The 24,515-nt window shown below is 42.1% G+C and overlaps 1 protein-coding gene across 2 annotated transcripts in view; it reads left to right on the forward strand.

The window, feature by feature from the left end:
- MINDY3 (MINDY lysine 48 deubiquitinase 3) overlaps nt 1–10,344 on the forward strand; it is a 78,495-nt gene extending 68,151 nt beyond the window's left edge. For both annotated transcript variants that reach the window (XM_032802197.2, XM_075062318.1), the window contains 3 exons: nt 1,435–1,522; nt 4,014–4,085; nt 9,271–10,344. In XM_032802197.2, the coding sequence (XP_032658088.1) occupies nt 1,435–1,522; nt 4,014–4,085; nt 9,271–9,420 (310 nt within the window). In that variant the 3' untranslated portion in view covers nt 9,421–10,344. The remainder of the gene's footprint in view (nt 1–1,434; nt 1,523–4,013; nt 4,086–9,270) is intronic.
- Nucleotides 10,345–24,515: the final 14,171 nt, after the last annotated feature.

The raw sequence follows: 24,515 nt of genomic DNA on the forward strand, positions 1-24,515 counted from the left end.
AAAACTAGGCTTCAAACTTAGTGTGGCTGAGAGGTTTTTAAGCAGTTGCTATATTATTTTCTAGAGATGTCTTTCATTGAGTAAGGGGGTTTCTCTATATTCATTAGGTTAATTGCAGAGCATTTGAAAAGTGGTATACATTTGTGGGCTTATCTACAAAGTGGAATAATGCACCTTACAGGGGTGTGATTTCTAATGCTCACTAATGTGTTACGTGTTGATTGGTCTGTGTACTGTGCTGCACTTCACCACAGCTCTGTCTGAAACAGTACTGTGTTAAAGTGAGCTGTGGAAAATGTAGTGTGCACTAGTGGACTCTGCATGGACCGATTAAATGCACAATATGTTAGTGTGTGTTAGAAATCACAGCCTTATACTCATGTTGCTGCTCCATGTAAACAAGACCTAAATATGCCTCACGTGCATTCTGTCCACTAATTCATCATGCCTAGAACTTGTTCTAATATTCCAAAACTGAACAGTTTTTAGACTGTTTTAAAAAAAGAACTAAAATGTTAAACACACCAACGGTTTGGCTTGCTAGCAGAATGGGAAATATTCTATCGTGGACCAGTGACAGGTTTAAAATTCATGTTAAAATTCTGCTTGATTTACAGGAGAGCTAGTTTAGATCCTGTGTGAATTTTAAAGTTTCTCATTCAGAAGCCTATCCTGGTAAACTTTTAGAACTAGACTGAGAGCTAGGAAAAATATGAATACTTTTTAAAGCTCTGCTAAATAGTGTCTGTAAAATATATTGCATACGTAGAAATGTAAATGTTTTATTGACACTCATTTAGAACGGCTTGCAAAAATCCCACACTATTGCCAATAAATCTTTTATACTACTCCATGTATATTCTCATTCATTCTGTTTTTGTATGTATAATATCAAAATAAATGTTAAGTGGTTTGAGCTACTTTAATATGAAAGGCACTATGTAAATATACTATAATTGAAATAAGGTTCCATATTTATCAAATTTATTCTAATCAAACTTAATTTTAAAAATCTCTGAAATGTATTCATTGGTGGCTTTTCAAATCTCCATTTAAAAACAGGTTGTTTGGTCAGAGCTCTTCGAAGGATGACTGGTTTGTGTGTGTAAGATGAGGAATGCTTGCAGCATACAGTAAAATGTCTTCTGGGCTAAAGTGTAGGTTTTAGTCTGACTGACTTTCAGCTGACTTTACCTAATAAGGCAATCTTTCAAAATTATAGCTACTTCAATTTTAAATAACAGATTACTTTGGTTTAAAAATAACTGCATTTTCTCAAATCTGGTGCCGTTCTGGTGCATTTCTCATTTAAGAGTCTAAATCAAAAAACCTCAATATACTTGGCAGTCAGAAGTGTTGTAGTACCACATAACATAGTCACGCGAGAATAAAAATGTGCAACTCATATTTTTGTATCCAATGTTGTTGTTTTAGTGTAAATCTCATGAAGACCAAATTAGACCCAGAAGGACTAGGAATCATATTACTGGGTCCATTTCTGCAAGAATTTTTCCCTGAGCAGGTAACGTAGATGTTTCTTTCTCCTTCTTTTGCCATAGAACATTTTGTATTTCACTAAATAGAATGCTTCAGTGATGCATTAAACATTCATACCTCTAATGTGCATTTTTGCAAAATTATTTAAGCTAATAAATGTTGCATTTTTTTTATACTTTGGGTCAGCAGGTAACTCTTTGCACTGTTCAGTTCAATATAACTGTCCCACATGATTAGCATTCCAAAATGTTTAAATGAAAAAAGTATTCTAATTTGTAGCCTTCACACCAAAAAGCACTCGCTGCTGAAGCTGCCAAGTGTCAGATAAGTAGAGCCCTGTGCGGATGCGTCCGATCTACTATCCACAAAAATTACCTGTAGATGTCCGTGGATTTGCAGGGCTCTACACTGGGGGCCAGGCTGAGGCTCCAAGGCATCCCTCACGCCGGATCCCAGTTGGGGAGAGCTATGGGGAGCCCATGCAAAGTCGCAGATCCTCCACCTGCCCTCGGCCAGGCGGGGAGTCTAGGGGGTGGGGACACAGCCAGGGGCTGTTCTCAGCCTCCCCTCCCCCCCCACTGGGGCAGGTGGAGGGTCCGCTGCAGCTCCCTGGCTGGGTTCCACACTGGCCTGGGAGGGGGGAAGACCTGTGGAGATACCCTGAAGCTGTTCGAACCCTCCGTCCAGGGCAGGTGAAGAGTCCGCCACAGCTGGCTGCCCAACTGTTATCGTGGATGGGCTGCAGCTAAGAGCTGCCCCTCTCCCCAGCCGGAGCCAGGTCGGAGAGAGTCACGCTGGCAGCTGTGCGGAGCTGTGGCGGACCCTTCACCTGCCCTGGATAGAGGTCTTGAGCAGCCCCGCGCCAAGGGCAGGTGGAGAGACCCAGGCTCCCCACAGCTGCCAATGTGGTTCTCCTGGACTAAGCTCGGGGCGGGGGGGGTTTTGAGAGCAGCTTGGAGCCGCCCGCCCGGCCACGGAAAGAGCCGAGCAGGCAGCTGTGTGGAGCCATGGTGGACCCTTCACCTGCCCTCAGCAGAGGGCCCAAGCAGGCCCCTCGTCCAGTGTCCCTGCTCCCCAGGACCCCTGCCCAAGGCAGGTGGAGGATCCATGCCACGGTTCCTCACAACTGTCCGCTGGCTCTTACCATCAGAGCCCTGCGTGGATACAAAATTTGTATCCGCATCCACGCTGCTATTTGCAGAAATGGTCCATGGATATAAAGCGGATACCCGCGGATTTGAAGGGCTCTACAGATAAGGGAACAAAGTCAGATAAGGAGAAATTGTCATCAAGTGTTTTAGATCTAAAATGCCGTTTCTCTTACCTGGGAATTGGAAAGTCACCTGAATTATTAAAATCAGTTTTATTTTAATCTTTTGTGAGACTGAAATGGCCACAGTGTTATGTACCAGTCTTGCAGCCTCTGTTGCAGCAGTTGGCCAACAAATATTATTCTTAGATTTTGCTGACCTAATTGATGCTAGGGCCCAAACAAATCTTTACACATCTCACTATATAACTTGAAGCTATAGTTAGTAAACAAAATAGCCTTATTAATTTCAGCTATGTTTGAAATACAGGAAAATCAGCATTTGTTTAAAAAAAAATGGAAAATTTATTTTAAAGATAATAAGTGTTACTAAGGAAAAGTGAAACACCCACTACTGTTTTAAAAGTATACTTGGCAATGCACCTTTTAAAGATGTAATATAGATCAGAAAAATGTACCGAAGCAAAACAATACTGCAATGTGAAACACTAACACAACAATGTTTCAAAAGCACTTCTAGAGCTTTGCTGCCAAAGATGGTAAGGACTGAATATATTAAGAGATTATTCAATGTCTAGAGGAAACATGTAGGCTGCAGCTTTCATTTTCTTCAGATTGAAAGGTCCAGAGCTGTGGAACCACTAGAAAGTCTTTTGAATTAAATTTTATTTAATACAAAAACTGATATGTTGCAATTATTGGCAAGTCTGGAAGCAATACACCGCTGACAAAGTGGAATTAGTTGTCTTATTAAATTTAAACACCAGACATGATTCTTCTGCTCTTTTTGGTAAGCGAAGAAGGAATTCTTTCTTGGAAAGAATTCATTAAACCTTTTACTGAGTACTTAAGCATTCTAACTATATCAGACGTAACAGTTTTAAGTGGCTAGTATTTTTGGGTGTTGAACATGAGTCACTTTGGAGGCCCAATTTTCAGAGTGTATATGCTCAACTCTCTCTCTGTAAATCATTCCACTTCAAGATATCTAGTCGGGCACTGAATCATTAGTCTCTTGAACATTTTGGGTTGCCTAATCTATTAACAGGTAGTGGAACCAATTGACTGGGTGTTGTATTTTTCTCCTATGAGGGGCCTGGAAAATTTTCAGTATCTTGTATCTTAACTCACCATTTTTTTCTGACCTTCTTGCCCCTTTCCCATCAAGCAAAGTAATTGTAACGAGAAAAAAGGTGAACGATAAGCTGATTTTATGATATAACATGAACTGTCTTGTTTATACCAGGACTCCAGGGTTCCAGAGTCATTCACTGTATATCACTACAATGGATTAAAGCAGTCCAATTATAATGAAAAGGTATGATGATCTGAGAGAAAATGAATTGGGACCTGCTTAGGAGAAACCAATAATGATGTGATAACCATGTGATAGCAGTTCACTGTCTTATGTGAAATGAGTTGATGTCAGTGCCATTCCTTGTGTCCATATTGCAGAACTACCACTACATTTGACACTGAACAATTAGCTAGGTCAAAATTTTTCAGCAGAAACATGTTTTGCAAAAATTCTGTGCTTTCCGCAGAAAATTGATTTCCCCCTCCCTTTCCCTTCCCAAAATCAGAAGTATTTCAGTTTGGAAATTCTACCTCATACTCCACTTCTCTTCTGTATACCATGCTCTCTGGTCGAACCATATTTACTGTGGTACACCAATCACACTCTTCCAGAGAGGAGGCAATGCATCATGGGAGATGGGCTCCACCTAAACCAAAGTGGAACCAGACTGCTGGCACTAAACATGAAAAAGATTGTAGAGCTGTTTTTAATCTAGGAGATGGGGGGAAGCTGACTGCTGCAGAGGAGCATGTGGATCAGACACAGACTTCTCTTAGGGTATGGCTACACACAGCAGCGCTTTGAAGTGTGTGTGTGGTCGGAGCGGCAGCACTGGGAGAGAGAGCTCTCCCAGTGCTGCATTTAAACCACATCCTCTACGGGTGTAGCGTGCAGCGCTGGGAGCTGTGCTCCCAGTGCTGCCGCACTGATTACACTGAGGCTTTACAGCACTGTATCTTGCAGCGTTCAGGGGGGTATGTTTTTTCACACCCCTGAGCGCGAAAGTTCCAGCGCTGTAAAGTGCCAGGGTAGCCATACCCTTAGGGGAGAGTCTGATGATAGAGAATCTCCAGGTTATAGTCAGGAGCAGAGGACGGAAGAGGATAATGTAAGGACCAGATCAGATGATAAACAGTCACATAAAAAAGAATCTGGCACATCAGAAAAGGGCAGACAAATAAACAGGGACAAGTTTTTAAAGTGCTTGTACACAAATGCTAAAAGTCTAAATAATAAGATGGGTGAACTAAAGTGCCTTGTGATAAAGGAGGATATTGATATAATAGGCATCACAGAAACCTGATGGACTGAGAGCAATCAATGGGACACAATCATTCCGGAGTACAAAATATATCAGAAGGACAGAACAGATCATGCAGGGGGAGGAGTGGCACTATAGGTGAAAGAAAATGTAGATTCAAATGAAGTAAAAATCTTAAGCGAATCCACATGCCCCATAGAATCTCTATGGATAGAAATGTCATGCTCTAATAAAAATATAACATTAGGGATCTATTATCGACCACCTGACCAGGACAGTAATAGTGATGATGAAATGCTAAGGGAAATTAGAGAGGCTATCAAAATTAAGAACCCAATAATAGTGGGGGATTTCAATTATCCCCATATTGACTGGGAACATTTCACTTCAGGACGAAATGCAGAGATAAAATTTCTCGATACTTTAAATGACTGCTTCATGGAGCAGCTGGTACGGGAACCCACAAGGGGAGAGGCACTCTAGATTTAATCCTGAGTGGAGCACAGGAGCTGGTCCAAGAGGTAACTATAGCAGGACCGCTTGGAAATAGTGACCATAATACAATAGCATTTCAACATCCCTGTGGTGGGAAGAACATCTCAACAGCCCAACACTGTGGCATTTAATTTCAAAAGGGGGAACTATGCAAAAATGAGGGGGTTAGTTAAACAAAAGTTAAAAGGTACAGTGACTAAAGTGAAATCCCTGCAAGCTGCATGGGCGCTTTTTAAAGACACCATAATAGAGGCCCAACTTCAATGTATACCCCAAATTAAGAAACACAGTAAAAGAACTAAAAAAGAGCCACCGTGGCTTAATAAAAACCATGTAAAAGAAGCATGAGAGATAAAAGACTTCCTTTAAAAAGTGAAAGTCAAATCCCAGTGAGGCAAATAGAAAGGAGCACAAAACAACTGCCAGCCAAATTAAGTGCAAGAGTGTAATAAGAAAAGCCAAAGAGGAGTTTGAAGAACGGCTAGCCAAAAACTCCAAAGGTAATAACAAAATGTTTTTTAAGTACATCAGAAGCAGGAAGCCTGCTAAACAACCAGTGGGGCCCCTTGATGATCGAAATACAAAAGGAGCGCTTAAAGACGATAAAGTCATTGCGGAGAAACTAAATGGATTCTTTGCTTCAGTCTTCACGGCTGAGGATGTTAGGGAGATTCCCAAACCTGAGCTGGCTTTTGTAGGTGACAAATCTGAGGAACTGTCACAGATTGAAGTGTCACTAGAGGAGGTTTTGGAATTAATTGATAAACTCAACATTAACAAGTCACCGGACCAGATGGCATTCACCCAAGAGTTCTGAAAGAACTCAAATGTGAAGTTGCGGAACTATTAACTAAGGTTTGTAACCTGTCCTTTAAATCGGCTTCGGTACCCAATGACTGGAAGTTAGCTAATGTAACGCCAATATTTAAAAAGGGCTCTAGAGGTGATCCCGGCAATTACAGACCGGTAAGTCTAACATCAGTACCGGGCAAATTAGTCGAAACAATAGTTAAGAATAAAATTGTCAGACACATAGAAAAACATAAACTGTTGAGCAATAGTCAACATGGTTTCTGTAAAGGGAAATCGTGTCTTACTAATCTATTAGAGTTCTTTGAAGGGGTCAACAAACATGTGGACAAGGGGGATCCAGTGGACATAGTGTACTTAGATTTCCAGAAAGCCTTTGACAAGGTCCCTCACCAAAGGCTCTTACGTAAATTAAGCTGTCATGGGATAAAAGGGAAGTCCTTTCATGGACTGAGAACTGGTTAAAAGACAGGGAACAAAGGGTAGGAATTAATGGTAAATTCTCAGAATGGAGAGGGGTAACTAGTGGTGTTCCCCAAGGGTCAGTCCTAGGACCAATCCTATTCAATTTATTCATAAATGATCTGGAGAAAGGGGTAAACAGTGAGGTGGCAAAGTTTGCAGATGATACTAAACTGCTCAAGATAGTTAAGACCAAAGCAGACTGTGAAGAACTTCAAAAAGATCTCACAAAACTAAGTGATTGGGCAACAAAATGGCAAATGAAATTTAATGTGGATAAATGTAAAGTAATGCACATTGGAAAAAATAACCCCAACTATACATACAATATGATGGGGGCTAATTTAGCTACAAAAAGTCAGGAAAAAGATCTTGGAGTCATCGTGGATAGTTCTCTGAAGATGTCCACGCAGTGTGCAGAGGCAGTCAAAAAAGCAAACAGGATGTTAGGAATCATTAAAAAGGGGATAGAGAATAAGACTGAGAATATATTATTGCCCTTATATAAATCCATGGTACGCCCACATCTTGAATACTGTGTACAGATGTGGTCTCCTCATCTCAAAAAAGATATACTGGCACTAGAAAAGGTTCAGAAAAGGGCAACTAAAATGATTAGGGGTTTGGAGAGGGTCCCATATGAGGAAAGATTAAAGAGGCTAGGACTCTTCAGCTTGAAAAGAGGAGACTAAGGGGGGATATGATAGAGGTATATAAAATCATGAGTGATGTGGAGAAAGTGGATAAGGAAAAGTTATTTACTTATTCCCATAATACAAGAACTAGGGGTCACCAAATGAAATTAATAGGCAGCAGGTTTAAAACAAAGAAGTTCTTCTTCACGCAGCGCACAGTCAACTTGTGGAACTCCTTACCTGAAGAGGTTGTGAAGGCTAGGACTATAACAATGTTTAAAAGAAAACTGGATAAATTGATGGTGGTTAAGTCCATAAATGGCTATTAGCCAGGATGGGTAAAGAATGGTGTCCCCAGCCTCCGTTTGTCAGAGGATGGAGATGGATGGGAGGAGAGTGATCACTTGATCATTGCCTGTTAGGTTCACTCCCTCCGGGGCACATGGCATTGGCCACTGTCGGTAGACAGATACTGGGCTAGATGGACCTTTGGTCTGACCCGGTACGGCCGTTCTTATGTTCTAGTCAGACCCAAAGAGAAGAATGCGGTTATGAGACAGATTAACTTAAACTCCCATAAAGCACCACAGCAGCATTTCAAAATCAAAATTTCTGATTTTGGCAAAAAAAAATTGATATTCACATTTCTGTCAAATCAAAGATTATTCTTAAAATGTTTTTTCTTTTGAACCAGTTCTAATTAGCACCTTTGCTATCAGTCTGAGTAGAGATCACAAGGAATGAATAGACCTAGAGACAACTACCAGTGAGGAGGCCCTTCCAGAAAATGCATTTTAATTCAATCACCATTTAATGCTCATTGAAATCAGAATAATTGGGATTATAAAATCACCTAAGGTTACCTAAAGAAATGACCTGTCTTTCAGAAGTGCTGAGTACCTGCAGCTTCAATTCAGTGCAAGCTGTGGGTGCTCGTCACCTCTGAAAATCGGGCCACTTAGTTGGGTGGTTAAATATATTCTGTGTGCTTATTCATGAAAGCATGAAATAAGGAATATAAGATTGTGTCCATCCTCATTATTAACCTGTATTTTCTTGTGCACAATTGTATTTGTTAATTTCTTTTCATTTGTTGTCTATCGATACCTGTGTATGTTAATTCACTCCTCCCTCTTTTCTGTTGTATTTGAATTAAAAATATTCAGATTGTTTATAGTAACATTTACCTATATGAGCAAATTTCAGTGCTATAACTTCATAATGTTTCCATATATAGAAACACAGACTTTGGTGCAGTGAAACCATTCTGCTTCAAAACTATACTATTACTCATCTGAAAATTTGGTCAAAACATGATTTCTGACTTTCTTGTAAGACTCATGCTATACTATAAAGAAAGATTTGTACATAGTTTGCCTGTTGTGCTTTTTCGTCTTTTTCTTATCTAAAGCAAATGACTTTGTTCAATGAATGGCCTGTTGCCTCAGACTTTTTGCATCATTTAAGTTCTCTATTTTATTTGTCTCCTTTGGCCTTTACTGTCAGTATGTGAACTGCATGAATAATCTATGCCCTTAATAGAAGCTTCAGGCATCAACACCTACCAGTTAGATACTCTGGATCTCATATTTCAATAAATGTGAAATACTTGTGAAAAACTTTTAATTTGATTTGAGTTTTTCCTTTTGTTATGAAAAGCATGCTTTGTTACAAGTGGTTTCCTACACTTGAAAACAACATTCTCAGTATCTTTAAAGGTATCTCAAGAAATATACTGAAGTAGATGGTTTTATTTTGACAGGTCATGTATGTAGAAGGCACAGCAGTTATTATGGGCTTTGAAGATCCAATGCTACAGACTGATGATACTCCAATAAAGCGTTGTTTGCAAACCAAATGGCCATATATAGAATTACTCTGGACCACAGATCGATCTCCTTCATTAAATTGATGTGTTTAGAAAAAATACTATACTACTGTCTAATGCTTTACTGGGGGATCAAGAATTGGCATTTGCTGAAAGCAGTATACTTGACTGTATGAAGCTGTAAACTGGTATCATTGATAAATTGTAAATAATGATTACAAACACTTCAGTGTTAATTGAAATACTTAATTTTTTTAACCAAATTGATTTCTCTTCATAATAGTTTGTCATTTTTTTGGCCATTGTGGTAGTATTGTGAGTTCTGTTCTTAAAAAGCCTACTTATATCATCTAAATTTGCCATCTCATAAAGATTTGAAAAATGTCTAATACTGCAGTATCTGCATGTTAGGTATCAAATTAATCTTTCAACTGTAAAATCACTCTCTTTTTGCTTCCTCTTGAATCTTTTGGGCACGTTTTGTTGTTTAAATTATACTGGTTTACGTTACAATATCATAATTTGTGGTCTGGACTGGCCTTGCACTGAATGTTTAAATGACCTTAAACTTTCTGCAATTTTTTCCAAAATTTGGCTCTAACCAACTTTTACAAAAATGGTAAAATTAGGAATAATTTCTAGGCTCTTACCATTTAATATAAACCATAAAAGCAGTTTCTAGGCGATTGTATATTGCTGTGGCTTAGCTATCTGGCATGTTAAAAGTGAAGACAGAGTATGAGGAAAAATAACTGTATTAATATTTATTCAAAGTTGTATAAAGGAAATGTAAAAAATCAACAGCAAGAAGAATTTGTTCTCTAATCTTTAAATTGTTCAGATTTATAGTATTGCCAAATACCTCTTCTCAATTTGTCCAAACAACTATGTAAGCCAGCTTTATTGTATGTGTTAAATGCATGAGAACATCTGTTATTACATGAGTATATGCCTTTATTTATTATCTAGTTGCTAGCCCCTAAATAAAACCTTTTCCCTGAACTATGACCTAGTACTTACAAATTTGTTTTTTCAATCTGACCTGTGTACTTCCTCTTCAAGTTCTTTATATTGAAAAAAATAACTGGATAGTAGGAGCTAAAAATGGACAATTTTTGAAGTAGAGTGATCTCTTGAGGATATAAACACAAGTTGAAGATAACTAAAGGATCACTTTAGTGCAGTTGACCCGCTTAAACTTGCTGTTCACAGACCATAAATGCATAGTGTATATTAATATCAAGAGGGCTCAGAATTTATGTTTAGAAATGTATTTGCTCTACAATGTTTAGGTGGGGATACTTTCTTTATATGCATAAATAACAGCATGAGTTAGCTTGTTTCCCCCTTAAGCAGACCTGTGCTGTTTGAATTGTCAAAACAAAATCTAACAAAACACCTATATATTGCAGTATTTTCAGTGTAAGTGATGTGGTAATGGCAGAGAGAAATAAGCTTGCCTACATGGCATTTTCAGTTAGAGCCTCTGTATAAGCATAGAACCAGCTACTAGATTTACATCTGGAAAACGTCAGCAGTAAAGTGCTACTCCTGGTTACATCCACATACTCATTCCAAACACTTAGCTCTGTAATTAACATTGTTCCTGAGTGCACAATTGACAGCACTGAGAGTATCTCAGTTTCAAAAACCAAAGAAATAAGGCAGAATTATATTTTCTTGAAAAATTATCTTCTCATAGTCAGTAACAGTTTGAGAACTTTTTTAAAAATAGCCTTTCATATATCTGGACCCAAGGTTAAAATGTCCATTTATCTGATTCAAATTAGAACATGAATATTTTTCACGATAACCTGATCACGTAAATGGGAATAGCTGTAGTGCATGCTCTCTATCCACGATGCCATCTTGCAACCAGCTTAAGTGGTCTGGCACACCTTGGCTTTCTGTGCCCCTCCCCTGAACCAGGCAGAGTGCCACTACTTCATGCCATCTAAGGGTACGGACTTCTTGTTTACCTACCCGCCCCCCAACTCGCTCGTGTTTCACATGGTGACCAAGTGAGCCTGACAACAACACCTCAAGGCCACTTCTTCTTCTGATCAGGTGATGAAGAAACTTGACTTTCTGGGGTACAAGGTCTACTCTTCTTCAGGCCTCCAGTTATTCATTGGCAGCTACCAGACCATCCTGGTGAAGTACGACTTCCTCGTTAATCCAAGTTGGTGGGGTTCCAGGCCTTTCTCCTCCCAGAACAACAGCAGGCTTTTCAGGCCCTACTAGATGAGGGCAAGCTAGTTGCCAAAGCCTCCAAGCCACGGTTGACACTGTATCACACTCTCTGGCGTCCAGGATGGTGCTCCACCAGGATTCCAGGCTTCAATCCTCCAGCTTTCCCAAGGAGGTCCAGTCCGCCCTAGAGGACCTCCCCTTTGACAACCACGAACTTCAGCGATGAAACGGGCAATCCCTCCAGTCTCTTAAGGACTCCTATGCCACCCTCCGGTCACTCAGAATCTACACCCTGGCCCCAACTTGCCAGCAACAGTGGTCATCCTTCTGACCCCGCCCTCACTCTGCCTACCAGCCCTACCCTCAGCACCTGCAAGATCCGTCTTGCCGACGCCCATGCACAGTGACCTCACTACTCTACCACTGCCACCACCTCCACCTTCCCGCAATGTCCATCCAAGCAATCCTTTTGATTCTTCCCCTAAGTTCAAGAACCTCACTCCACCCCTTCTGCAGCACCTCATATTGTTTTGGAGGGTTGTCTTGCCCTGTTTGCCCACATTTGGAGCAAGACCACTGGGTGCTGGATGTTGTTCACTAATTGAGTTCCTCTCCTTGTTGCCCACCCCATGGCCCTGGGGATCCTTCCCAATGCAATTTCTGAGAGAAAGCAGACACCCTCCCCTGGAAGGGTGTCATAGAATGCATCCTGCACTACCATGGCCGTGGCTTCTACTCCCCTTATTTCCTTGTGCCAAAGAAGAGGGGTGGCCACTGTCCCATTCTGCATGTCTGGTTGCTGAACAAATTCATATGCAAGTTCTACTTTTGGATGATCATGCTCCCCCTCATAATCCTGTCCCTCCCCCATCGAGGCTGGTTCTCAGCTCTTGATATGAAGGATGCATATTTTCATATAGACATCCAACCCACTCATCGCAACTTCCTCCACTTCATGGTGGGACGCTCCCAGTACCAGTTCTGGGTCTTCCCCTTTGGGACCGCTATTGCTCCGTGCATCTTCATGGTCATAGTGGCCTACATGCGCTCTCTAGACCATTCACTCGTCCCCTATCTAGATGATGCTCCTCATTGCACCATCTCATGACATCTCCTCGCCACTATCCAGACCTTCCACGACCTCCTTGCCAGCCTGGAGATATGCATCAATAACAGGTAGGTTCTTGTCCCTTGTCTGGACTCCCTTGTGGCCTGAGCCTTTCTCCTATCAGATCGATCCACCATGCTCATCACACAGCTACACCACAATCTGCATATTCATATCCTGCAGTGCCTCTCCCTCGGCCACATAGCAGTCTGCACACAGGCACACCGTATGCCCACCTGCATATGCGCTGCTTCCACCTGTCTCCAGTCAGTCTACAACCCATCAGAGCACCTGGACAAGCCAGCTCTCATCCCTAGCTCCATCCTGGCTTTCCTCCCCGGCTGGTAGAACCCATCCATGATCCTGGCTGGCACTCCATTTACTCCCCCTATATCCCACACCACTCTCACCAGGGATGCCTCATTCATGAGGTAGGGCACCAACCTGGAGGGCCACACAGCCAAGGGCCTCTGGTCGCCCAGGGAAGCACAGATGTATATCAACATCCTGGAACTGCAGGCCACCCACCTTGCTTGCTAGATGTTCCTGCCCCCATCAGATCCCGCCACATTCAACAGCTCTTTGACAACTTGACAGCAGTTGTATATGTCAACAAGCAGAGCGGGCCCTGGTCCCCCTCCCTGTGCATGAAAGCCATCATCTGGAACTGGTGCCTTAGGCCTGGGTCACCCTCCACGCCACGCCACGCCTCCCAAGCACCAGCAACTCTCTGGCAGACATGTTCAACAGGTCCTTCTATGCAAATCCTGAGTGGAAGATCCAGGACCTCACACTTCACTCAGTCTTTCACCAGGGGGCACTGTGGAACCCCCATATTCACCCGTCATAATAGATATTTCATACAAAGCATACCATGTAAGATATCACATGAAAGTTCATGATTTGCTGAAAACCATTGTTCTGTCCAGATATGTATATCGCTAATGTGTATCAAGTTAAGATTTTGCTGTAAGGTTGTTACTATGTATTTCAGTAAGTTTGAGAGTCTCTGCTGCTAGTTCCCCAGTGATGACAAGGATGGTGATTCACTCCCAGGAGCGTGTTCAGTGATTATTAATCAACAGGGGAGTTGTAAACAAGGGATTTACAGTTCTGTAAGAGAAGCACCACACAATGGGGGATTTCTCAACTCTGTGACTCAGCAGAGCCCACCAGGACATGTCTGGGTAAGTTTCTTTCCAAGGACTGCAGATATAAAACAGAACAGTAGTGAAGGACATAAATCCACACCTTGCAGAGGTCAAGCATAGGAGTTTATTACACACAGCGTTGGCGGAGTGTCACCTTATTAGGCTCAGAGACACTGTCAATCGATTACAATAGAATATATAGATTTTCCACAGGCAGGGGAAAGTGACAGGGTAGGCAGTTCCACACCCTGGGATAGGTTTTGCAATAAGACAAGATAGCACATTAGCCAATGGCTAAAAGGTTACATAATGTCTCCACCCATGGTCTCAAGTTAGCAAGTTAACATTTAATTAATACTTTGATAAAATGTTATTAGTATAAAATATATATGTTGAATTCTGATTTGGGGTCCATAGGAATGGAGCAACTCCTTTGATTGTCCACCAGGTACATTCCTAGGGGTTAAAGCAAAGAAACAGTGAAAGTATATGGCAATAAAGATTGTCCCCTTTATATCTTAAGGCAGGCACTGGTCCCTGGGAAGAGAGGTGGAAGGATGCCATATCTTATACTGACATGTGCCAACTTTTCATAAACTCAAGGTTGGATCTGTGAGAAGAAGATTCCCTACAGAAGAGACTGACACAATAGGAACAGTATAGTTCACTTTGCAACTCTGAATAAGACAATTATTTAGTTCTTAAATCCAACACCTGGCAATTTACTGACCAGGCCTATTTTAGCAAAACAAGATTATCTGTTTACCCCAGCTTTCCCTTAGCTAATCACTATTTGCAAGGCTTCTGATCTCTTGACCAAACTCTGGACTTTGGGTCTGAGAGAGACCTGGCACAATCCCTATACCAATGGAGTGGTTGTTATATAAAATGCACATGGATTTTAACCCTTCAAGTAGCATCATGCTCTTACCTTTCTCCTCCCCCACCTACTCTGGAAGAAACAAGAATGCTGGGAAGACAACTTGAACTGAGAAGACTGGTCCCAGGCTTAAAGCAGATGTCTGTGTATTAAGAACTGTAACCTGTCTGCAACATCGAGTGGGGTGAGAAAAACTGTTTGATCCAAATACTGCCTAGTCTAATAAGGTTTAAGATTTATACTGTGTGCTCACCTTTTATTTTCTTTGGTAACCATCTCTGACCTTTTGTGCCTACCCCTTCTAATCACTTAAAATCTATCTATTTGTAGTTAATAAATCTGTTTTTATATTTTACCTAAAACAATGTTTCGGTTGACTTGCTTGGGAAATCTCAGCTCAATTTACAAAGACTAGCGTATGTCCTCTCCACATCAAAGGGGGGCGGACTAGGTAATAAACGTACACTAGTCATGCTTCTGACCAGGCCAAGACAGTACTGTTCTGGGGTGCAAGGCTGGGGGCTTGAGAGATTTGCTTGTGCCTTTCTCTATGATTCATGAGTGGCTCAGGGATCATTCATGCAGTTTAACTGGGTGTGGGGCTCCATATACTATTATACTGAGTGATAATGGAGCATAGAGGAGTTTTCTGCTTGTCATTATCAAAGCATTGTGAGACAGCCCAGGCTGGAGAGTTAAGTAGTACTCCAGTTCCAGGTTGTACCCCGGGGATCTCATCACAGACACACAACACTGGGATCTCTTCACAAGGGCCAAAGACCACAAACTTCCCCTCTTCTTCTCCACAGGAGCCCTCAGGCCGGGCTCACAGGTCCTTCCCTGGACCACCAAACATTGCTATGCCTTCCCACCAATTCCCTTGCTCCTGCAAGTCCTGCACAAGGTACAGCAGGATCACACAACAGTCATTCTCGTAACTCCCTCCTGGCCTCATCTGTATTGGTTCACCGATCTCCTTTACCTTTCCGCTTGCTCCCCAATCGGCCTTCCCACCCTCCCAGATCTCATGCAGGGTCATGGCTGCCTGTGGCACCCAACCCAGGCCCACTCCACCTCATGGCCTGGTATTTGAAGAGGGCTCACTTATAGACAGGGCATGCTCCGCCCCCATGCAAGATGTCCTCACTCACAGCAGATGGCCATCTACTAGAGCCTGCTACCAAGTTAAATGGCAATGCTTCATTACCTATGTACACCATCACTGCTAACCCCTGGACTCAGTCTCCATTCCCACCCTCCTATACTGCATCCTCCCCCTTCCACAGGCGGGCCTCACCTGCTCCTACGTCCACATCCACCTGGCAGCACTCAGTGACTCCCTCCCTGCTGTGGATGGGTTTTCTGTCTTCACTTACATGACTGCCGCCCACGTCCTTCACAGCCTCCTCAACGCCTTCTCGTCCATGCGGAAGCCTATCTTCTCTTGGGACCTGAATCTCCTTCTCTCCACCCTCACTAAGCCACCTTTCAAACCCTTTGTGGCCTGCTCTCTTGCCCATCTCTCCATGAAGGTCATAATCTTAGCAGCCATCACCTTGGCAAGATGGGTTAGCAAGCTGGTGACCATGATGGCCATCCTGCCCTTTACTGTCTTCCACAAAAACAAGGTCTCCCTGTGCCTGCGCCCCAAATTTCCCCCCAAGGTGGCCTCCCCATTTCACCTCAACCAGTGCATACACCTCCCAATCTTTTACCCTAAACTGCACGCATCCCCCACGCAAGAGACTGCAAACTTGAGTTACTGGAAAACTTTATCTGCTCCTTTTCAAGAGTCTGTATTTTTCATGCAAGTTATCTTCTATTAAGACTTTCAGTTTAGATGACATGCTTATGGAGGGAGAAGTGTAAACAGGAAAAGTGAATTGTGGATTCATTTTGTTGGCATGGCATCCTGACCTCAGTTCCCAGGCAGGATCTTGCTGCGGCAGAATTGCAGCTAGGGTATAAAGTAAAGGGCTAAAGGGTCTTGTTAAGAGGTTAAAGTCATGGGGAGTTGGTGAAAATGCTCTGTACATAACCTAATGAGTTCTCACTTTTTTTTTCTTAATTGAGATAGCATGAGCAACAAATTGCAGATTATTATTTTTGCTGCCTCTCTAAAGAGATAGAGAGAATGCCAATGTGACCCAAGGGCAGTAGACCAAGCTCTCCATGGAGGAAATGCAATTTTGGTAGAGCTCCTTGTACAAAATAAATGCTTTTCATACTTCTTCCCCATCTAAAAGCTGTCAGCTTGAGGCTAGCAGTCTGCATGCTCTATTATAGGGGAGTCACAAAGTTTCAGGATGCTTAGTATGAACATTAATGCAAACATGCAATTTTTAGCAGCTGTTGCATTGCTAGTAAAGTATGGGTTTCTCCTCTTCTCTCACTGCCTCATGGTTGTGGTGTTTCCAAGACAAAATACTGCATGTTCAGTTGCTCCAATTACAGACTCCCAAAAGGCTTCATTACTATAGAAATCCCTTTAACTAATAAATATCTGAGGGAAATGGTAAACTTGTCAAGGTGGATGGACACCCGGAGTGCACTTTCAAAGTGCAGTGAAAGGGTTTAGCAGCACAACTGCCATCAACATTAATAGGAATTATGCAGTTAAAACCTGGTGCAATGCTTTGAAATATTTGTTGCCCTGATGCTAATAGTTAGATTATGCCACTAATTATACAAATAGTAAGATTAAAGCATTGTGTAAAGACCTTTTATGAGAAATTTAGTCTTTAGGCAAAAACTCCACTGGAAGTTTTAATAGATTTTAGGGCCAGAGTGACCATTACAAAATCATCTGATCTCCTGCATAACATAAGACCCTGAATATCACCAGTGATTCCTGCATTTTGCCTGAGTGAGGACCGCAGGATTTGGCTTATTCAACTGAACCTTCCAAATGGCTTTTTTGATCATGTGAGCAGACACTGTTTGACTTTTAAATGCAGTTTGGCTTTATGTTCTTCAGACTCACATCAAGGCAGATTCAGCTTTCCCTCCTCTGGCACTGTTTCTAATGTCAATTTAAGGCTTTTTTCCTAATCATTAAAGCAATTAATGGATCAAGCCCCCAGATGCGCTAAAGACCAAATTTGAAACTATCAGCTATCAAGCCATAAAACTGGCTATGGAACAGACTTCCAGAGAAGATGAGTTGAATCTGCAGTTTTACTGTCTTTGCAAAACCTTCCTCTTCACAAAGGCCTTTTCTTTCCCCATGCAAAGGATGCTGACAACACTAATGCCCTTTTCTACCACAAAAAACCAGACATGAAACAAAGAAACCTTAAAAAATTTAACCAAACTACTGCAAGTCTACCATGAACTCTGCTGTTGCTAGTGATTTTATGTGGAAGGCTACTAGGGTGAGGGGCAGCAATATATAAAACCGTAAAATAAGAGATCAATCCATCTTTGTGAGTTGTACCTATTTCCTCCCTAGATGTGCAGCTGCGTCTGTAGCATAGCAGATGGATACATTCCAAGGCATACATTTCCCATAAATTGAACATGCATTTTCATCATAGAATCATAGAATCAAAAGGTTGGAAGGGACCTCACGAGGTCATCTAGTCCAACCCCCTGCTAAAGGCAGGACCATTTTCCCTAAATAATCCCAGCCAGGGTGCGGTCTAGCCGACTTTAAATAGCTTCTAAAGATGGCAGATTCTATCACCTCCCTAGGTAACCATTCCAATACTTCACCACTCTCCTAGTCAGAAAGTTTTTTCTATATCCAGCCTCGACTTCCGCCAGCTGCAACTTCAAACCATTGCTCCTTGTTCTGTCTCCGTCACCACTGAGAACAGCCTAGCTCCCTCCTCCTTGGAGCACCCTTTCAAGTAGTTGAAGGTTGCTATCAAATCCCCCTTAGTCTTCTCTTCTGCAGCTAAATAAGCCCAGTTCTTCAGTCTCTCTTCATAAGTCATGTGCTCTAGTCCTCTAATCATTTTTGTTGCCCTCCGCCTGGACTCTCTCCAATTGTTCCACGTCCTTTTTGTAGTGTGGCGCCCAAAACTGGACACAATATTCCAGATGCGGCCTCACCAGTGCGAATAGAGGGGAATAATCACATCCTCGATCTGCTGGCAACACTCCTAACTAATACAGCCCAGTATCTATTAGCCTTTTTGGCTACAAGAGCGCGCTGTAGGCTCATGTTCAATTTCCATCTACCGTAACCCAAATCCTTTTCTTCAGCACCACCTGCTACTAGCCAAACAGTCCCCAGCCTGTAGCCAGTGCATGGGGTTTTCTGTCCTAAGGCAGGATTTGCACTTGTCCTTGGTTGAACTTCATGAGGTTTCTTGTGGCCCACTTCTCCAATTTGTCTAAGTCTCCCTGAATCCTATCCCTGCCCTCCAGCGTGTCCACCACTCCCCCCAACTTGGTGTCATCTGCAAATTTACTTAATGTGCAAGCTATCCCATCATCAAGATCATTAATGAAGACATTGAATAGAACGGGCCCTAAGACAGGCATGGCAAACACTTGTCTTCTATGTGATTATGTGTAGAAGATTAAGGACACAAATGTCAGGTATTTCATGTCACACACAATGACTCCACAACATGTACCACAACAAAGTGAACTACACTTGACCAGTTAATGAATCATATAGCAGTAGGAAAAGAAGAAATAATACAAACACAATTTTTTACTAGCCTGCCCCTATAATCACATGTATTACCCAGGGGAGTGTAATAAGGTTTCATTTTTGTAAACGTGTAGGCCACTGCAAAGAAAATCACAACAGCAGATGAAGAGCAGGAAGTTAGCTTAAAAATAATAATAATAATAAAAAACTCCAAAATGGAATCCAAAAAGTACTAAGTCAAAGTGAAACTCTTAGGGACAAATTTTCCCCTTGGGGTCAATGGATTTGGTGTAAGTAATTTTTCTCTCTCTCAAAATTAGTGCCATTCACTCAATCTCAGAACACAGAGATGAGTGACACAGCTATGTTCATGGATTTAAAACATTCACGGCTGTGACGAATGTCATGGTTGATTTACTGACATGGGATTGAACACAGCAATCGTGTGATAATATTGTCTCTTCTTTCTCTCAGACCATATCTCCCCTATTTCTTGTCTACTCAATCTCATCAGCGGCATTTTGTATGTTATCTTCCCCTCTTTCCTTCCTGCACCTTCCTCCACCAGAACTCCCACTTTCCTCCTGCATCAAGTTCATGGCTTGACCTCCATTCAAGGCTTTGCTCCACACCAGCCCCACCTGTGGCTTATCCCTAACCTCTCACTAAATCCTGCCTGCTCTGCCCCAACTTATCTTTTGACTATGTCTTTGCCCATTCACAGCATCTATCTTGCTTTTATGCCATTCTTTATGCTTGGAACAAGCACCAGTTAATATTGACCACTTGTCCTCTGTCCCCTCCTCCAGAACTCACCTATTGTGTAAAGCATTCTAGTTTCAAAGAGCACACTTCACTCTGCGTGAGCTTACAGTTGAAGCGGCATGAGTAGGTGCAATACAGAATGCATACAGAGTGAGAGACCATTAGGTGTTGTGTACATTTCTCTCATTACCTCTGCAGTAATTGCTCTGACCTCAGATTTATACTGTATATCTCTGAAATGAATGATGAGATGAACTTTTGAGAAGCTAAAAGCAGCCCTCCTGTTCAGGCACAATAAAATGATATTCCATCCTCACAAAACTGTCAGATCCAGATATCCTCTGCTCGGGTCTAGTTTGGCCCATTTTGGTCATTTATAGAAAAAAGCTTGTTATGTGATTCCATCTGAAACAGTGATACTCAGACCTCAGTGGTTCAGGAGCCAAATTAGAGATCAACATTACCCAAAAGAGCCACCATAGTGTGAATTCATAGTTTAATTCATTCTCTCTCTCTCTCTCTCTCTCTCTCTCTCTATATATATAAAATAATATAGTGCCACTGAGGAGAACTGCACTACTGGCCTTGCCATACATTTGTTCAATGGTAAAAATAATATATATAAATTGAATAATGTATATAATATATATATACATATACAGAGAGAGAGAGAGAAAATATTCACAGCAAAAAACTGACCAAGATATTATTATATCAACTGCAGTTGGTTAATAATATAGTAAAAGCATCCTGATTGGTTAATAACCTAGATTGGTTAATAATTAAATCACACAATGTTTTAATATCATGAGCTGCGAAGAGCCGCAGGAGACACATTAAGGAGCCACATGTAGCTGTGTAGCCTCGGTCTGAGTATCACTGATCTAAAACGAGCAGATCATAAGCCAATTTAGTGTAAGTAAGTTATAAAGCCACAAGCGGAGAATATCATTGCTGAAGAACAGGCTGGCTTTCGTGCTGGAAGTAGTACCACAGAACAGATTTTCAACCTTTGTGTTCTATGTGAGAAGTACTTACAACACCAGCAGGACATCTACCACATCATTGTTGACTTCAAGAAGGCATTTGACAGAGTATGGCACGAAGCTCTCTGAGCAACCATGCAGCAGCACAATGTTGGTCATAAGCTTATTCTCACCATTAAACTGTATGCCAAGGTCAGCAGTGCCGTTCTCGTCAATGGCACAATAGGAGAGTGGTTTCGCACTGCTGTTGGAGTCTCCAAGGCTGCCTTCTTTCATCCACACTGTTCAACGTCTGTGTGGAGTGCATAATGACTGATGCCCTGGAAGATCACATATGCACAGTCAGTACTGGGGGGCGCGCAATCTCAAATCTTCAGTTCACTGATGACATTGATGGCCTGGCAGGCAGTGCAGATGAACTTGCCAACCTTGTGAAATGATTGGATGAAAGCTCTGCAAAATACAGCATCAAAATCAGTGCCTAGAAAAACCAGCTGATGACAAACAAATGTGATGAGATCAGCTCACATATCACTGTCAGTGGACAAGAGCGGGAGACAGTGAAATAGTTCAAGTATTTGGGGGCAGTCAACTCTAATGAAGAATCAAAGGCAGAAATTTTGGCAAGAACTGCACAAACAGCAGCAGCAATGGCAAAGCTAAAGCCAGTTTGGAGGAATAAGAACATCTCCCTGGAATCCAAACTGAAACTACTGCACGCACTGGTCATCTCCACTTTTCTGTATGCATGCAAGACCCTTACAGCAGAACTTGAATGGAAAACACAGGTAGTAGAGATGAGATACTTCCATAAAATCCTGGGCATCTCGTACTTCAACCATGTCACTAGTGAAGAGGTCTGTACCATCATCACTCAACATGCTGGGTCATATGAAGACCTCCTGACTACTGTGAAGAAGCGCAAGCCGAAGTAGTACGGCCACATAACAAGATCATCTGGCCTATCCAAAATCATTCTCCAAGGGACAGTACAGAGGAAGAGAAGAAGAGGTAAACAGAAGAAGAGATGGCGTGACTACAAAAGAGGTGGACAGGAATGGACTTTGCAGAGACTGCAGATCATCAGGGCTAGAGACAATTGGCTGATTGCTCATCAATGATGGTGCCCCAATGACCAATGGAGTTATGGGAGTTATGATGATGAAGTTAAAAATGACCTAGAAATATTAGCTGACACTTTTGCACTCTGTCATACATATAGCTAGTAGTGAGTTTTCTGCCTACAGGGTTTTTATCAGTCTTTGAGTAAACCAGAACTCTAATTGAAACACTTTTCACTCAGGAACATCCTGTGAATTTCTGACACTCCTTGAAGAGTTTGGGATCTAGAATCTAATGCATGGCTTACAATTAATTCTTAATATCGTTATTTCATCGGCCATACGTATATTGTTAATACTCATTTTACTTAAATGTTTCAAAACACCAACTGAGACAACAGAACTAGATGGAATTTTCTTTTACGCAGTGTGAACAGGACATGGTGGTAGTGTCTTGTAACAGATGGCATGTCTCCCAGTGAAGTGAATATCCTATCACATGGCTCTATTTCCTCCTGGTATGTCTAGCTGAAAAGGCAATATGTGACATGTTTTTCACTTTACTAAAAGATTCAATGCATGCTACAAAATGCTGCAACTCCTCTGCAAAATATCACTAAGGTATAGTCTGTGACTACACTATCTGGACAATGTTTTACTTTTTATGGCTTGGCTTGTAAGATCTTTGGGGAAGGAACTGTTTTGCTATCTGTACAGTGCCTAGCACAGTGGGGCTAGGGCCTTTTGGCAATACTGCAGTACAAATAATTATTTTACTATTCTAATGGTTATATGGGTTAAGGGAGAATATATTGTGTGTGTTTTCTTTTTCTGGTTATTAAGCAACCTGGTTGAAATCCTCAGTGTCCAATAATGATCTATTCCTTATAGTCCTTCTGGCCTCAACCACAGCACTCTTGAATCCAAAATCAAACATGAAAAGCAACATCGGTACACGTCAATAGTAGAGATGGACCCGAACAAAGACCTTCTCTGTACACCTCCAATTTGGGGGTGGTTCAGCATCTGAATCTATCTCTGGATCCAAATTTCACCACAAACCCTTTTCTTTCCTAGAGGCTGACACAAATCCCAGATTTGAATGTCTAGTCTATGTTAAGATGCAAGCCCATCGTGGATATTTACTAGGTGACCCACTACTTCATTTAAAATTTGTAAAAGAACTTGTGGGATTGAGTATACAGGCAGGGCTGGCTCTAGCTTTTTTGCTGCCCCAAGCAGGAAAAAAAAAAAAAAAAAAACCCCACAAAGCTGTTTGACCACCTTGAATCAGCATATAGGGGCGGGTATAGCCAAGACCTGCTGGCCAGCTGGACTAGCAATATACCGATGCGGGGGGTGAGGGGAGGGGGGGGACAACGCGCCTATAATGCCTGGCTTGGAGCAGCATAAGGCTCTGGGTGCCGCGAGGGGCCAAGAAAGTTCCCAGAAACTTGCCTAGCCGGCATACTCTGCAGCTCAGTACTTGGCATGTACTCGAACTTCCGCGTATTACTTTTTCTTATCTTTTTTTGGAGGACACACACTTTTTAGTTTTTTCACGAGGGTTCCTTGTGGCTGCTCTGGCTGGCCGGACGCGGTTGTTTCATCGTCCCCCCCTTCGTTGATTTTTGCTCCGACCGTTCTGGCAGTTCCTGGAGTTCTGCCCTTCCCACTTTGCTGCTGTTCCATTGCCAGTGCATTAGGTTGGTCCCTCCCCCCAGCCACTTTTGCGGCTGTTGGAAGGTCAGGAGGAGTAGCTTGGTTAGGCCGCAGGTTTGGTTCCCTGCCCCCTTTGCTTGTTCCGGTGGTCAACACAGCTTTGTGGGTTTTTTTTTTTTTTTTTCGCTGCTTGGGTCAGCAAGAAAAGCAAGCCAGCACTGCCTGATACTCATCCACAAAGTTCGTTTTACAAATTTTAAATGAAGTAGTGGGTCACTAGTAAAGTATCCACGATGGGCTTAGCATCTTAAACATGACTAGACATTCAAATCTGGATTTGTGTCAGGCCCCCTCCTATAAAAAGGAAAATGAAAAGGTTGGTGGTGAATTTGAATCGCAGAGATAGATTCAGATGCTGAACCAAGCCCCACGATGGAGTGTACAGAGAAGGTCTTTGTTCGGTGTCCAATCTCTACTTGACGTGTACCGATGTTGCTTTTCCATGTATTGATTTTGGATTCAAGAGTGCTGTGGTTGAGCCAGAAGGATATATGGAAAGATCATTATTGGACCGTCGAGGATCTCAAACCAGGTTGCTTAATAAACCAGAAAGAACACATCGACAATATATTCTCCTTACACCTATAACATTAGAATAGTAAAATAATTATTGTACTGCAGTAAATTGCCAAAGGCCCATAGCGCCCACCTGTGCTAAGGCGAATTCTGTGACAGATAGCAAACATGTTCCTTCCCCAAAGATCTTA

Source organism: Chelonoidis abingdonii, chromosome 2 (assembly GCF_003597395.2).
Source record: "Chelonoidis abingdonii isolate Lonesome George chromosome 2, CheloAbing_2.0, whole genome shotgun sequence".
NCBI classification, from domain to species: Eukaryota; Metazoa; Chordata; order Testudines; family Testudinidae; genus Chelonoidis; species Chelonoidis abingdonii.